At 45.6% G+C, this 15,585-nt stretch overlaps 1 protein-coding gene across 3 annotated transcripts in view; it reads right to left on the bottom strand.

Annotated features, from left to right (window-relative positions):
- LOC101553126 (cyclic AMP-dependent transcription factor ATF-7) overlaps positions 1 to 15,585 on the bottom strand; it is a 121,611-nt gene that overhangs the window by 28,331 nt on the left and 77,695 nt on the right. For 2 of the 3 annotated variants that reach the window (XM_004601540.2, XM_055125318.1), the window contains exons 3-4: positions 6,774 to 6,870; positions 1,499 to 1,617 (exon numbers count right to left, since the gene is read on the bottom strand). In XM_004601540.2, the coding sequence (XP_004601597.1) occupies positions 1,499 to 1,617; positions 6,774 to 6,870 (216 nt within the window). Of the gene's footprint in view, positions 1 to 1,498; positions 1,618 to 6,773; positions 6,871 to 15,585 lie in introns of those variants that run through there. The other variant, XM_055125319.1, reaches the window with a different exon arrangement.

Genomic DNA, 15,585 nt, shown 5'->3' with positions numbered 1-15,585 from the left:
GATCGAACCCAGATCAGCTGCGTGCAAGGCAAGCCCCTACTCATTGTACTATTGCTCCACCTAGGACGCTAACATTTTAATCCTCTCTACAATCTCTTTACTAAGGAGTCTACATAGAATTGTAGCAGCTTTCACTTGCTAGTCTTATTTCTTTCTCTGGGGCATAGATGAAGAACCACATATGCTGAAAAAAAGAGTTGAAGTTCAATAAACGCTGACTTATATGAGAAGTTCATGGAGTGGTCTAATGAGTCAAAAAAAAAAAAACAGAAAAGAGTACAATTTGGGGGTCAGTGAGACAGTACTGAGTTAGACTTGCCTTACAAACATCAAACTTGGGTTTAATCCCTGGCACTGCATATGGTCCCTTGAACTCTGCCAGGTGTGATCCAAAAACAAAAACCAAAAAAGAAATGTACAATTTGGCAAAAAAGAAAAAATTTCCTAAATTACACCTTGAATTATAAGATCCTAGTAGTTTATATTTTTTCACACTTTTAGCATATTTAGAACAGAAATAATTTTGTTATTATTATTATCATTTCTTTGGGTGGTAGGAGACATATGAGACACACGAGGGTCCGTATGACGCTGGGGTTGGATCCAGGCCCTCACACATGCAAGGGATATACTCTACTATTTAAATCACAACCCCAGGGGCCAGACAGATAATACAGCGGGTGTTTGCCTTCACGCAGCAGACCTGGTTTGATCCTCGGTATGTTCGATCCTACATAAGGTTCCCTGAGCACTGCCAGGAATGATTCCTGCAGCCCTGAGTACCATCAGCTGTGGCCCGTAAATAAATAAATAAATAAATAAATAAACAAACAACATAGCAGGCCTCCAGAGCAGATCATTTTTGGTTGTATTGTTGTTGAGTTTTTGGTTTGTCTTGGGGCCACACCTAACAGTCACCCAAAAGGAAAAATCCCTTATTTTGACTCTTGAGTCTGTTCTTAGAGGTCACTCACAGCAGTGCTCAGGGCACCAAGAGGCACCAGTTATCAAACCAGGGCCCGCCATATGCAAGGTGAGTGCCTTACCCCTGTACTACCACTCTGGTCACATATTAAATATTAAAATATAGATTGCTTGGCTGGGGATGTGGCTTGAGGTAGAGTTTACTTGCCTTGAATATGCGGAGTCCCGGGTTTTATTCCTGATAGCACATGCTCGCCTGAGCACTAAATTGGGGGCATCTCACAACTGGGATGTGGCCCCCAAACAAACAAACAAACAAACAAAAAATGATTATTAAACTAGTGCTCCACTAGAAGGGCAAGAAGACTGATTCTTGGTGCAGACAAAATTGTGCTTGTCCGTCACCAGGATTCCCTGAAGGCCGAGATGACTGACAGGATGAGTGACTAACTCCTGCTCTACAGAAGCAAGCCTGTCATTTTGTGTTTTAACCAAGTAAGTAAGTGACTCCAGGACACAATGAAAATGGCCTAGGTCTGACCACCAGTTCTTCAGCAGAAATCCCGCCTCTTGCCTTTTTGTCCTCCTCATCTGAAGCTTTCTTGAATTCATGCTCAAAGGAGCTTGCTAGTTCGTTGAAGAGCCCCACCTCCTCACAGTTCTTCAGGAATCTAGTCGGAGTAGGAGTCTGATCTGTAGACAGGAAAAGAAAGACGCTATTTTAGTGTCGAATGAAAACCTCAGAGGATGGCGAGAGCACATTCCCATTCTTCTGTTTGGAGACTGGCTCAGGGCTAGGGCGAAGCTGCTTTGAGGGAGTTCCGGAAAGGAAAGGCTACTGCAAGGCCAGCAGAGGGGGTCTGTGTCGTGCTGCCTCCAGGCCGGCAGAGGGAAGACAGACAGTGTTTTCCTGCAGGACTCCCCAGTAGTCTCCGGCTGCTTCTACCTCTCTTAGCCCTCAACTAAACCGAGCCGCCCACTCCGAAGGAGTTTGTGTGAAAACGTCAAGCTTGAAAACCAAATACAGTGAAGTGACATTTTCTCTTTACGCATACTCGTTGCTACGTCTGTGGAGAGTATATAAAAGCATAGCACTGTAGCACACTGTCATCCCTCGAGCGGGCACCAGTAACGTCTCCATTGTGAGCCTTGTTGTTACTGTTTTGGGCATATCGAATACGCCATGGGTAGCTTGCCGGGCTCTTCGAGAGGGACGAAGGAATTGAACCCGGGTCGACCGTGTGCAAGGCAAACGCCCTACCCGCTGTGCTATGGCTCCAGCCTACCCGTTAAAATCTGACGCGAAGAAACCGAGGACCAGATGGTCAGTGTGCTTGCGAAAGCTACCAAGTAAGAATCGGAGCCTTGTCCTGCAGAACTCACTGAGGTCAGCGCCTGCCACCTTCTGAAAGCATTCCAGGAAAATCTAGGGGCTGGGGAACAAGGCAGCGGGATCCTGAACTAGAAAAGGAAACGGCAAACAATAGAGCTTCTTTGACTGAGACCTGGGCCCACAGCAAATTCCGGAAAGCAAAATTTAGATTTGTTGACCAAAATATCCTCTCAGAGGCAGCTCAGATCTTTTTCTCAATGCAGTGCGTCTGCCCTGGAAAGACAGGCTTCTGGGTAAACTCACGGGGACTTTTCAAACAACTTCAATTTTGGATTTCAGCTTCTCTCTCCCATTCTCTCTCCCCCAATCAGTTTCTAGATTTCTCTCTTCGTTGGATCTTGTTCCTGGGTCTTAAGTCAGTTAAAATTGTTTTCCTTGACATGCCATCAGTCTCAGAGATTCATCCCAGACCTCAAATGACTAGACGGAATGACAGGAACAGAATGATGTTTAAATGCATTTTAAGGAGTGAGGCCTGGGGTTAAAATTGCATCTTTGAGCAGGAACAGTTCTGTGGGATTTTCCATGGAAACGTAGTTTGAAAAATAGACAAAAATCTCTTCTGAATCAGTGTGTTTGGAAAAGTTACCACCTACCTCCCAAAATAGTTTTAAAAGGTTCTTTGGTGGCTTTGGTTGGCCAACGATAAAGCCACTTTCTCTTGATCCTTGGGTGAGTAGAGGTAATATCACCCCTTAGGCTTACGGAGAATTTCAGTCAAGGCAAACAAACAAATAAACAAAAAATCACAGCACAAGTGGAGTCGGATGGGGCAACTCAGGGCAGAGCTATGGCAGAAGGAGGCCTTTTAGATTTCTGATCTTAGGCTCTTTAAAAAACTCTCCCATTCCTGAACAAACAGCAGGAGTCTAAAAATGTATAAGAAAACCCTTCCTGCTGCAATGATTTTGAAAAAAAAAATCAACAAATATCTACTGAATACTTTCTGTGTGCCTAGGTGCTCCATGCACACATTTGTGTGGACATTTGGGGGAGGAGCAGCAAGGAGTAAAGGTGTTTTTCCCAAATCTGAGATATGGCTATTGCCCTGTAGCATTAAAGATGTTTTCTAGTTGAGGAAATAAAGCCAATATACATATATAGCATTATAGTGTAGGGGAAAAAAATAGGAGCCACTTCAGAGAGTAAAATTGAGTAAAATTTTAGCAAAGTAGAGTAAAACTGTGGTAGAAATTACATAAAGATAATTCAGAGAATGGTTACAGAAAGCTTCAAGGAGTAGAGGTTGAGGGGCTGGAGAGACAGTACAGGGGGTAGGGCGCTTGCCGCATGTGGTCTACCTATGTTTGGCAACTGGTACCCCATCTGGTCCTCCGAGCACCACCAGGAGTGATTCCTGAGCAGAATAAGCCCTGAGCATCACTGGGTGTGGCCCCCAAACAAACAAAAAAGTGGAGCTTGAGCTGGGACTTAAATGGTAGAAAGGGGAAAAAATACAGAGGAGAAAAGGAGGGAGACAGGTGACGGCAAAGAGAGGCAGATGTATGTACACTATGTGCACATATGAGGAGAAAAAGGTATGCGGAGGTTAATGAAAACCATGACGTATGGGTGCCATGGGGCTAGATTTATGAGAAGTCTTAAATTCAAGTATAAATAGCCTTACAATAAGGTAAAAATGGGAAAACACTGGCAGATTTTTGAGACTCGGGGAAGAATTGAAGGAAGACTTGCATTTTCTATAAAATGCAAAATGAAATAGATTGAGACTACACAAGAAAGCCAACCAGGAGACTCTGAGGGAAGCCAAAGCATAATGAGGGTAGTGGCAGGAAGAATAAGAGAATAGAACAGAGAGAATTTGAAGGAAAATGAAACAACCATCTCATCAATATTTTACAGCTACTTATATCACTGAATAACAAAAGAGAAGTTGGTTTTGGGGAAATGGAGATAAAGTCAGTTACCATAAAGGTTCAGATAACAAGGGCAGGGAGTGGTAGTACACCAGGTAGGGCGTTGGTTGTACGCAGCCAATCCAGGTTGGATCCCTGGCATCCCATATGGTCCCCCAAGCACTGCCTGGAATAATTCCTGAGTGCAGAACCAGGCGTAACCCCTGAGCATCGCCAGGTGTGACCCAAAAGAAAAAAAAAGACTCAAATAAAAAAACCTGCCAAGTAAGTGCTCAATAAGAGGCTGAAATAGGGGGGCCAGAGGTAGTGCAGTGGGTAGGGCACCTCTCTTGCACGTGACTGACCCGGTTTGATACCCAGCATGCCATATGTTCTCCTGATCACTGCCAGGAGCAATTCCTGAGTCCAGAGCAGGAATAACACCTAAGCATAGAGGGGTATGGTTCCCCCTAACAAAAACAAACAAACAAACAAACAAACAAAAAGAGATTGAAATAGGACCAGAAAGATAGTACACTGGGTAAAACTCTTATTTTGCATGCAGCTGACTTCTGTTTGATCCCCAGAATTGCAAACGGTTTCATGAGCAACATTTCATGAGAAATAAGTCCTGAGCACTGCTGAGTGAAGCCCAACAAAACAAAACAAACAAAACAAAACAATACATACAGAGGCTGAAATAGGGTGGGAGAGAGAGCTCAATGGGCTGGAGCAAATGCTTTGCATAAGGAGGTCCAAGTCTAATCCCCTGCACTGCATAGTCCTTGACACCTGACCAGGAGCAACCCCAAATAAAAACAGGCAAAAAAATTGAAATACATGTGAGACATTGGTTTTTAATTTAGAGATATAATTATTACCAGTCTAGATAAAAGAAGCCACGTATGATAAATTGAGTATTCCAAAACAGAAAGCCAAGAATAACAAGAAAATACTTTCCTTGAGTCTATCCTGTAATAATTTTATTTTTTGGTGGGGGTGGGGGAGTCACACCCGGCGATACTCAGGGGTTACTTCTGGCTCTGCATTCAGGAATTACTCCTGGGGGTGCTCAGAGTACCATATGGAGCTCCGGGGATCAAACCCGGGTCGACTGCATGCAAGGCAAACATCTCACCAGCTGTACTATCACTCCTGCCTCAACTAGATTTTCTTAAAGATCATTAACGAAAACGTCCCCACTCGAGACACAACCCACAAGGTCCCAGCAATGTGCCTTATGCACAGAGTAGATATTCAACAAATATTTTCTGGGTTTATAGGGAATGAGAGATCTCTAGAGGAAGTGCCTTTCTTCACGTAGAGAAGTACAGCGAGTAGGTTTCTCCCTCTCAGTCTCTATTTCTTGAGTGGCATTCTGACTAGTAGTCTTAGGGAAATTGTGTCTTATCTGATTTACTTATGTTTGGGGCCACATCCGGCATTGATCAGGGCTTGCTCCTGGCTCTGTGCTCAGGGATCACTCCTGGAAGCCTTGGGGGATCATACAGGATACCCGGGAATCAAACCGGGGTCGGCCATATATAAGGAAAATGCCCTACCAGATGTGCTATCTCTCCGGCCCCCCCCACCAGATTTATTAATTGAAATAATAATTACCAATTAAATCTCCAATTGGTTAGATATTAAGATAAGCTTGCCTAATCCAGGCTAAATCAGAAAAAAGCCAGCATTGGGACCAGGGGGAAATACGGAAGTTAAGGGATGTGGCCTTGCTGTGGCTGTTCAGCACCCAGCACTGCAGACGGTCCCCCCGCCCAGCACTGTCAGGAGTGATTCCTGGGGCAGAGCCAGGAGTACGCCCTGAACACCATCAGGTGTAGCCAAAATAACAACAACAACAACAACAACAAGAATAGGTAAAGAGAAAGCCCGCTTTGGTTGGTAGGGTTGCGGAAAAGGTCTGGCTGAACATGGCGTAACAGCCCTGCCGCCCGGCTGGAGCGCAGCAGCTGAGAATAGGCCCCCGAGAGTGGCATGTGTAAGCAAGACCGGTTCTGAAACAACTGGTGAGAGGTTCCAGGTCACCCAAATGGCTTAGGAAAGTCCCACTGACTAAATGTCTTGTTTGAGCTTTGAAAATGTCCCTCAATAGTGTCAGGGTTCACAAGGGAAGCTGGATTTACGAACTGACAATCTGTCAGCTCGGGGAAAACTGACACCATGTCAAAGCGGAGCAGAGCAACTGGGTCAGCTTCCTTCCGTTCTTTTGTTCGCCCCTTTACTGCAGACGGGCAGCAGTGTCGAAGGCATTGCCCTCTGTAAACCTCCCGAAGTCGAGACAAAAAGAAGGCAAGAAGGATATAGGCAACAAAAAGAAAGAAAAAGCCAACACCAAATCTCAGTGCACCTTCCCTCAGAAACTGCAGAACCCACGCCTCTGTCTCTTCTATTAAAAACAGAGCGGAGGGCACAATAGACCTGGGAGCTTTTAGTGCCCCATTTTCCTGATGAAATGCAGATCACGTCAGGGCTCTTAATGGGAGACGGGGAGTATAGCTCCCAGTACATCTGGTCCCTGGTATTAATCTTAACTGTCTGATGATATTAAGGCACGTGGCTTCTGGGGCAGCAAATACCTGCAATGATGACTGAGTCGGTTCGGGCTGGGCCAAATTTCAATGTCATCTCATGCTTGTGTTTATGAACTGCCAGGTGGTCCTCGTTTGTAAATCTCTGAAACGAAACAGAAATGGAGATTGAAAAAAAAATGATTCAGTGTCCTTTTTAAATGTCCTATCAAACATCCTGGAGGAAGGCTGGTCTCTGGAGAGAGGGGCTTAGGAAGGGAACGGAAAGGAGAAAACACGGGAAATGAGGGTAAAGAAGAGGTAGTTTAAAAACGAAAAATGAGGAAAGGGGAGGGAAAAAATGGTATTAGAAGAGCAGGGAGGAGAGAAGAAGGGAAAGAGCGGGGCGCCAACTGCTCTGCAGAACCAGGTCCAAGCGACGGAAGCAGACAGATTGCTGCTGAAGAGGGGCCCGGGCAGGAGGCTCCAAACGGAAAAAACATTACGGCAAACTCGTGGACTCCAAGGGGAAAATAATTTTTAATAATAATAATAAAGAGAGGAGAAGAGAAAGCCTGGGCACCCAGTGGTCATCACAAAAAGCAGGAAATTCAGAACGGAGCTCTCCGTGGTGGGGCTGAAGCGGACTATTTACGAGGGGGCTAACAGGGAGATAAATTATGCAGGATTAGGAGAACCATTTAACTTCCTGGCCCCCACAGTGCTCCAGCAGGCGCCCGCCCAGCTATTTGGCTCAGCGCTTTAATGAGCCAGGCTGGAGCTGTAGAGGACAGAGGCCCAATGGCCAGCAGTTATGACACATGCCAGCCCCATCGGCCAAATGCTATCTCCCCTCCTCGGCAGCCCGCCTGGGCTCCATCGGCCATAAAGGGGCCAGTGCAGTGCTGCTGGCTATATAACGACAGAGTGGAAACTCAAGCAAAAAATGCTGTTAGGGTAGGGAGAAGCCTGGAGCGAAGACGAGGGGAGGGAAAGAGGAGCTGGTGCAGAGATTTATTTATTTAGGGGTTTGGGTGGAAGAGCAACGGAAAGGGGAAGTTAGGTGGGCCTCAGTTTATGACTAAGTAAGGCAGGGTACTGGACAATAGCTCCTGCTTCATCCCGTCTTTAGAAGGGGGAGGTGAAGAGAACAGATGAACAGCAGTAATTCAGAAGAATGATTTACTCCCCCCAGCTCCCTTTGAGGCTGGCTGGCCGTGTTCCTGCATGACACGCCTTCGATGCAGTAACGGCTCGGGCACTGTGGCCGCCACAGCTCCTTCACGGGGAGGCTCGAAAATGTGGCTCCATTTGTCTTTTTGTTTCTAAAACTAATAACTAATAATAATAATAAGGTCCCTCTTCTGGTAAGATACTTTTCATTAGACACTCCCAAACAAACACTATACCCTTAACCCTCTTTCCACAGTCCTTTTATTTTTTTAAATTTAAAATTTTGTCTTTTGGGCCACTCAGTGGTGCTCAGTGCTTACTTCTGGCTCTGTGCTCAGGGATCATTCCCGGTGGTGCTTGGGGAATCCTATGGGGTGCACAGCCCTCAGTCACCCTCCCCGCCTCCTCCTCCACAGTTCTTAACTACAAAGCAAACAGGAGGCGGCTATTCCAGCTCAGGTCCAGTCCAAAGCAATAGCAAAGCGTTTTAAGTTACTTTACCTGAAAGTAGCTTTCTCTAAATTTGCTCTTTCTGTCACCACTAAGGATGGCTTATGATCTGAAATTCTTCCAGTGGGACTGGAGAGACAGTACAGTGGGTAGGGTGCTTGCTGTACATGCATCCTACCCGGGTTCAATCACTGGTGTCCCACGTGGCCCCTTGAACAGTACTAGGAGTGATTCCTGAGTGCAGAGCCAGGAGTAAGTGCTGGGCACTGCCAAGGTGTGGGCCATAAACAAACAAACAAAAACAAAAAACTTCTTGTAGACGGTTGTATAGGCCTGAGGGCATAAGTTATGAAGTCAAATGACAGCCTTAAGCCCGGGAAGTGGCTCAGCGAGAAGCCTTGCAAGCAGGAGGCTGCAAGGGTGATCCTTGGCACTGGGCACACTGTAGAGTGTGATCCTGGGGCCACAAGTGTGCAAGCAACACAATGTACAACCCCCTGGATAAGGGAATAACAAAGGAATGGGAAAGGGCAGGAGGAAAGAGACTGCGTTGGTGGTTTTGGATGGATTCAGGACAAAACTCAGTGGTCTGGGGGAATTTAGCCCAAAAGCAGAGTTTTCTCCATTCGTGGTTAACATTGGACACCAATCTTTTTTTTCCCCTCCTATTTTTTTTGGGGGTGAGGTCATACCCAGTGGTGCTCAGGACATCACTCCTGGTGGGCTCAGGGGACCATATGTGATGCTAGGGATTGAACTTAGATTGGCTGAATGCAAGGGCAAGTGCCCTATCTTCTATCAATGTCCTTGGGGGAGGTACATCCAGGAGTGCTGGGAGCTATTCCTAGTCTTGGGATCACTCCTGGTGGTCTTGGGGGACCATGTGCACGTTCCAGCTGTGCTCAGGCTTATTTCTACACTCAGGAATTACTTCTGGCAGGTCTTGGGGGATCATTATGGATGCCAAAGATTGAACCCGGGTCAGCTATGTGCAAGGAAAGGTTGTACTAACACTCCAGCTCTGAAGAGTCAGTTCTTAAAAATTCAGGGCCCAGAGAGATAGTACACCAGATAGGGCACTTGCTTTACATGTGGCGAACTCGGGTTTGATCCCCAGCACCCTACATAGTCTCCTGACTACTTCCAGAGTACAGAGCCAGGAGTAAGCCCTGAGCACCCCAGATGTGACCTCAAAACAAAATAAAAATAAAAGCAAAAATCCAGTACAGCCTTAAAATGCATGCTTATGCTTTGGAAACTATCATCCTCTCTCCAAAGCAATTTCTCAATTATAACATCTAACATTATTAAGTGATGAAAAAAAATTGGTGAGAAGGGTCACACCAGGCAATTCTCAGGACCTATAACTGGCTCTGTGCTCAGGGATCACTTCTAACAGGGCTCGGGGGACCATATACGGTGCCGGGAATGGATCCTGGGGTTGGCTACATGCAAAACAAATGTACCTGCTATACTATCTCTCTGTTCTCATGAAAAACTTTTTTTGTTTCTTTTTGCTTTTTGGGTCACACCCAGTGATGCACAAGGATCACTCCTGGCAGTGCTCAGGGGACCCTATGGGATGCTGGGAATCGAACTTGGGTCGATTCCCGAATGCAAGGCAGATGCCCTACCCACTGTGCGATTCTCTCCAGCCCCTCTCATGACAAACATTTTAAATCTAATTAAACATACTATTTTATTGAACTAAAATAGGTAATGGTGGGATTCCAAAAAGGTCCCCACTGAATTTTTTTTTTGTCAGTTGCTTTTTATTTATTCCCCTTCCTCGTTTTTCTTTTTTTTTTTTTTTCCCTTTTTGGGTCACACCCAGCGATGCACAGGGGTTACTCCTGGCTCATACACTCAGGAATTACTCCTGGCAGTGCTTGGGTGACCATATGGGATGCTGGGAATCGAACCCGGGTCGGCCGCGTGCAAGGCAAATGCCCTACCCGCTGTGAAATTTTAACTGTGCCATTTGTTAATACTTTTAATGGGGCTTCCTTTGTTCTTTGGTCTTACCTAAGAAGAAGATTTTAGCAAAAACCTACTCACTTAGGTAATGATCATTCTAGTTATAGGACAAACAGTAAATTTTTGGTAACTAAGATATTATCTCCAAAACTACAGAGGGCAGATGCCATTCAAATGGGGTTGAAGAATTTTAGATCTCCACACTAGATCAGGAAGTGATTCATATATCTTGGGGAGGGGGGACTTGTACAGTACTGTTTTAGAATTTTATTTGCTTGCATATATGAATCAGCTCAGGATTTGTCTTTTGCAAAGAAAAAATGGGGGGTGGCATGGGGATACCGCTCAGTGGTAGAACACTTGCTTTGTATGTGTGAGGCCCTAGATTCAATCCTGGCACAGAAGGAAGAGGTGGGGGAGGAGAAGAAATGGGGGAGTGAAAATATTATGCGCCAATTTACACCCCATCTACAGATCAAGATGTAGGCCTTTATTTACTACACATGGTTACAGAGAACTGTAAGTCTAAATACACACAGGATGTCGAAGATTTAGACTAAAAAGGAATATAGGGAATGGAGAAATTGTACAGTGGGCAGGGTTGCTTCTCTGCATATGGTCAACCTGGGTTCGATCCCTGATACTTCATATGATCCCCACAGCATTGCCAGGAGTATTTCTTGAGTGCTGAGCCAGAAGTAAGTCTGAAGCATTGTTGGATGTGGCCCCAAAACAAACAATAATAATATAATAAAATACCTTGGGAATTTTATGTTGATTCCATGTTGATACATGTGATATAGCCATAGTATTTTGGATATACTGTACTAAGTAAAATATTGAAATTAATGTCACTGTTTAATTTTACTTTACTGATTTGTTTTATTTTGAGGCCACAACTGGTAGCACTCAGGGCTTGTGCCTGGATCTGCACTCAAGGATCATTCATCGTAGGGTTTGGGGGACCTGGTCCAGGTATTTCAGGGACAGAACCTACATTGGCCTCATGCAAGGCAAAAGCCCTACCTGACATACTATCACTCTAGCTCCAGTTTACTCTGGCTATGTATTTTTGGTTTTGGGGCCATAACTGCAGTTCGTAGGGCTCACTCCTGACTGCAGTCAGGAATCACTCTGGGCAGTGCTTGGAGGACTGACCATATATGGTACCAGGGATCAAACCCAGGTCAGCTGTGTGTAAGGCAAGCACCCTACCTGCGGTACTATCATTCTGGCCCCACTTTCATTTTTCTTTTTCCCTTTTTTTTTTTGCTTTTTGGGTCACACCCGGCAATGCTCAGGGGTTACTCCTGGTTTTGCACTCAGGAATTACTCCTGGCGTCCTGGCGGTGCCCGGGGGGACCATATGGAATGCTGGGAATCGAACCTGGGTCGGCTGCGTGCAAGGCAAACGCCCTACCCGCTGTGCTATCTCTCCAGCCCCCACTTTCACTTTTTAATGTGCTATTACAGTGGGTAGGGTGTTTGCCTTGCATGAGGCTGACCTGGGTTCGATTCCTCCACCCCTCTCGGAGAGCCTGGCAAGCTACCAAGAGTATGTCACCTGCACAGCAGAGCCTGGCAAGCTACCCGTGGCGTATTCGATATACCAAAAACAGTAACAACAAGTTTCACATGGAGATATTCCTGGTGCCTGCTTGAGCAACTTGATGAGCAACGGGATGACAGTGACAGTGATTCAAAAATTTTAAGTTATATGAATTTGCGGTTTATGTTATATTTCTTTGGGACAAGTCTGATCTGGATACTATGTTCAAAGGTAATTTCATTTTATTATTATTATTATTTTGGTTTTTGGGCCACACCCAGCTGTGCTCAGAGCTTGTTCCTGGCAGTGTCAGGGGACCATATGGTTGAACCGACTGGCCACTTGCAAGGCAAGTCCCTTATCCATTGTACTATCCACTGTACCCTGAAGGTAATTATTTTTCCTTTTTGGGTCACACCCAGCAATGCTCAAGGCCTACTCCCGACTCTGCACTCAGGAATTACTCCTGGCGGTACTCACTGGTGCTCAGGGGACCATATGGGATGCCAGGGACTGAACTCAGGCTGGCTGCATGCAAGGCAAATGCCCTACCCACTGTATTACTGCTCTGGTCCCCTGATCCAAAGAAATTTTTTTTTTGGGGGGTCACACTTGGCGATGCCCTGGGGTTACTCCTGGCTCTGCACTCAGGAATTATTCCTGACGATGCTCGGGGAACCATATGGGATGCTGAGAATCGAACCCGGGTCGGTCATGTGGAAGGCAAATGCCCTGTCCACTGTGCTATCACTCTAGGCCCTAACTTTATTTATTTTTAATTTATTTTTTTGGTCACATCTGGCGATGCTCAGGGATTACTCCTGGCTCTGCACTCAAGAATTACTCCTGGCGGTGCTCAGGGGACCATATGGGATGCTGGGAATCGAACCCGGGTTGGCCACATGCCCCTACCCGATGCACTGTCTCTCCCGCCCCGGCTACTTCTGGCTTTAAAGGGCAGAGGCCTCTGGACCAAAGACATACTACAGTCTGTAGGGGGCTTGCATTGCATCCAGGCGACCTGAGTTTGATCTTCAGCATCCCATATGGTTGCCAGAGAACCACCAGGGGTAATTCCTGAGTGCAGAGTCAGGAGTGTCCCCTGAGCATCCCCGGGTGTGGCCCAAAAACAAAGAAAAAAAGAGCAGAGGTCTGAAATGCTGACAAATATTCCATAATCCCATAATGCACAGGGCAGCTTTTCGACACAAAGAATGATCCTTTTAAAATGTCAACTGTATCTCTTGAGAAAATATGCTACAGGTGAACAGGCAAAGAAAAAAAAAGAAAAAGTGCTCTTTAATTTATCTTGCCAAACTTCCAACACATGTTTCTGAATCTGAAACTTGGAAGAGAGAGAATTAAAAAAAAAAAAACACAGCTAGAAAACTCCCAACTTCATTTTACAAAATGGCTGATGTGCTCTGCAAATATTTAGGACGGGGAAATTAGGAAGATGGAGACAGAAGACACAGTAATTGGGAGATAGATTATGTGGAATTCTCATGAATTGCCTTGTTAGTAACAAAGAGATAATACTGAAGATTCAAATAAAAAAATTCTAGCTCCTTCTGGTTTTCATTTCCCAACGATGGAAAAAACACACAGCCAGAAAGAGATTTTCAAAAATTAAGAAATATTAGGAAGCACAAAATGGGTACTCAGACGCTGAGGGGCTGGGAAACAGCTTACGAGCCCCAAGCTCCTCAGCACTACATTATGCCGTGAGGAGACCCCGAAAAACCTCCTCACCCCCTGGAAACTGTCTGGGAAAGTATGGTTCCTTTCTTTTTTTTTTTTTTCCTGGCCATATTTATTCAGCGATGTTCAGGGCTTACTGCTGGCTCTCTACTAAGGAATAATTCATGATGGGTTTATGGGACCATATGGGGTTCCAGGGATTGAACCCGGTTCGCACGGCAAGCACCTTATCTGCTCACTGTACGGTGGGGCCCAAAAAGTATAGTTTACTATTATTATTATTATTAGCTTTTTGGGTAGGGCTGGAGTGATAACACAGAGAGTAGGGCATTTGCCTTGCACACGGCTGACCTGGGTTTGATTCCTCTGCCCCTCTTGGAGAGCCTGGCAAGCTACCGAGAGTATCCCGCCCGCACGGCAGAGCCTGGCAAGCTACCCATGGCGTATTTGATAGGCCAAAAACAGTAACAACAAGTCTCACAATGGAGATGTTACTGGTGCCCTCTCGAGCAAATCGAAGAGCAACGGGATGACAGTGATACAGTGATATAGCTTTTTGGGTCACACCTGGCAATGCACAGGGGTTACTCCTGGCTCTGCACTCAGGAATTACTCCTGGTGGTGCTCAGGGGACCATATGGGATGCTGGGAATTGAACCCAGGTCAGTCTCGTGCAAGGTAAACACCCTACTCGCTGTGCTATTGCTCCAGCCCCTCTTTCTCTTTTTAAATATCAAGACTAAAACTTAGTTTTCCTTTGCAGAATTCTTAGCCTGTCAGTGTTTAGAGGGAATTCTTTTCCCAATATCATTAAGACTAGTCTCCCCAATTTTTTTTCCCGCAGTAGCAGCACTAAACAGAACTAAAAAGTGGCTCAAACCAAACTAACTCTGAGTCATGAAGAGACATATGAACATTGAAACGAAAATTTCAAATTAAATCCTTGGTAAAGGGTTGTGATCAATGAAACTCTTGTGCAATATACACTATATACACTCAACCCCAAGCCATATTCATTCCTAAAATGTTTCTGGCTACTACAGCTCTGGTTGCCATGGACTTGTATTGTCACTGTCACTGTTATCCCGTTGCTCACCGATTTGCTCGAGTGGGCACCAGTAATGTCTCCATTGTGAGACTTGTTTGTTACTGTTTTTGGCATGTTGAATACGCCATGGGTAGCTTGCCAGGCTCTGCCGTGCAGGCGGGATACTCTCGGTAGCTTGCTGGGCTCTCCGAGAGGGGCAGAGGAATCGAACCTGGGTCGGCCGCATGCAAGGTGAACGCCTTACCGCTGTGCTATTATTGCTCCAGCCCGGACTTGCACTATATTTTAAAATATTCTTAATCCTAATTTTTGTCTGTTTTGTTTTGGGGCCACACCTGGTGGTGTTCAAGGCTTACTCCTGGCTCTGCACTCAGGCTTCACTCCTGGCAGGTCTCAGGGGACCACATGGGGTGCTGAGGATTAAACCTCAGATTGGCTGTGTGCAAGGCAAGCGCCCTACCCACTATACCATTTCTCCAGCCCCCTAATCCTACAATGAAGTCACACTTCTCTTTGCAGAAAAACAGACTAGAGGAAGAGACATTCTAATAATTAGGATGAGCCCTGAATATCTATACTAGAGGAAGGTGGCATCCTAATAATTAGAAATGAGCTCTAAATGTCTAAACTATAGAAACAATTCAAGCAACTAACTACCCACTTCTCCAAAGTTTCTGGGTTTGGTAGCCTTCATGAAAACAATAGGCTTTTAAGCAAAATTATGTAGTGGTTATACTTAGGTATATTTTGATGGAAAAAAATATTATGAAAAAGTCACAGTAGATCTGAGAAACCGAGAGAGCAAGTTCTAAACTATGAGTGCTGAGTGGGACCATAGAGTAATATTTTGGGCGGGGTGTTTGGAGCCACATCAAGAGGTGCTCAGTGGGGCCAGAGTGATGGTACAGTGGGTAGGGTGTTTGCCTTGCACATGGCCAACCTGGGTTCGATCCCGGCATCCCATATGGTCTTTTCAGCACTGC

This window comes from Sorex araneus, chromosome 2 (genome assembly GCF_027595985.1).
Source record: "Sorex araneus isolate mSorAra2 chromosome 2, mSorAra2.pri, whole genome shotgun sequence".
Classification (NCBI taxonomy): Eukaryota; Metazoa; Chordata; class Mammalia; order Eulipotyphla; family Soricidae; genus Sorex; species Sorex araneus.
This window is presented reverse-complemented; position numbering and strand designations above follow the sequence as displayed.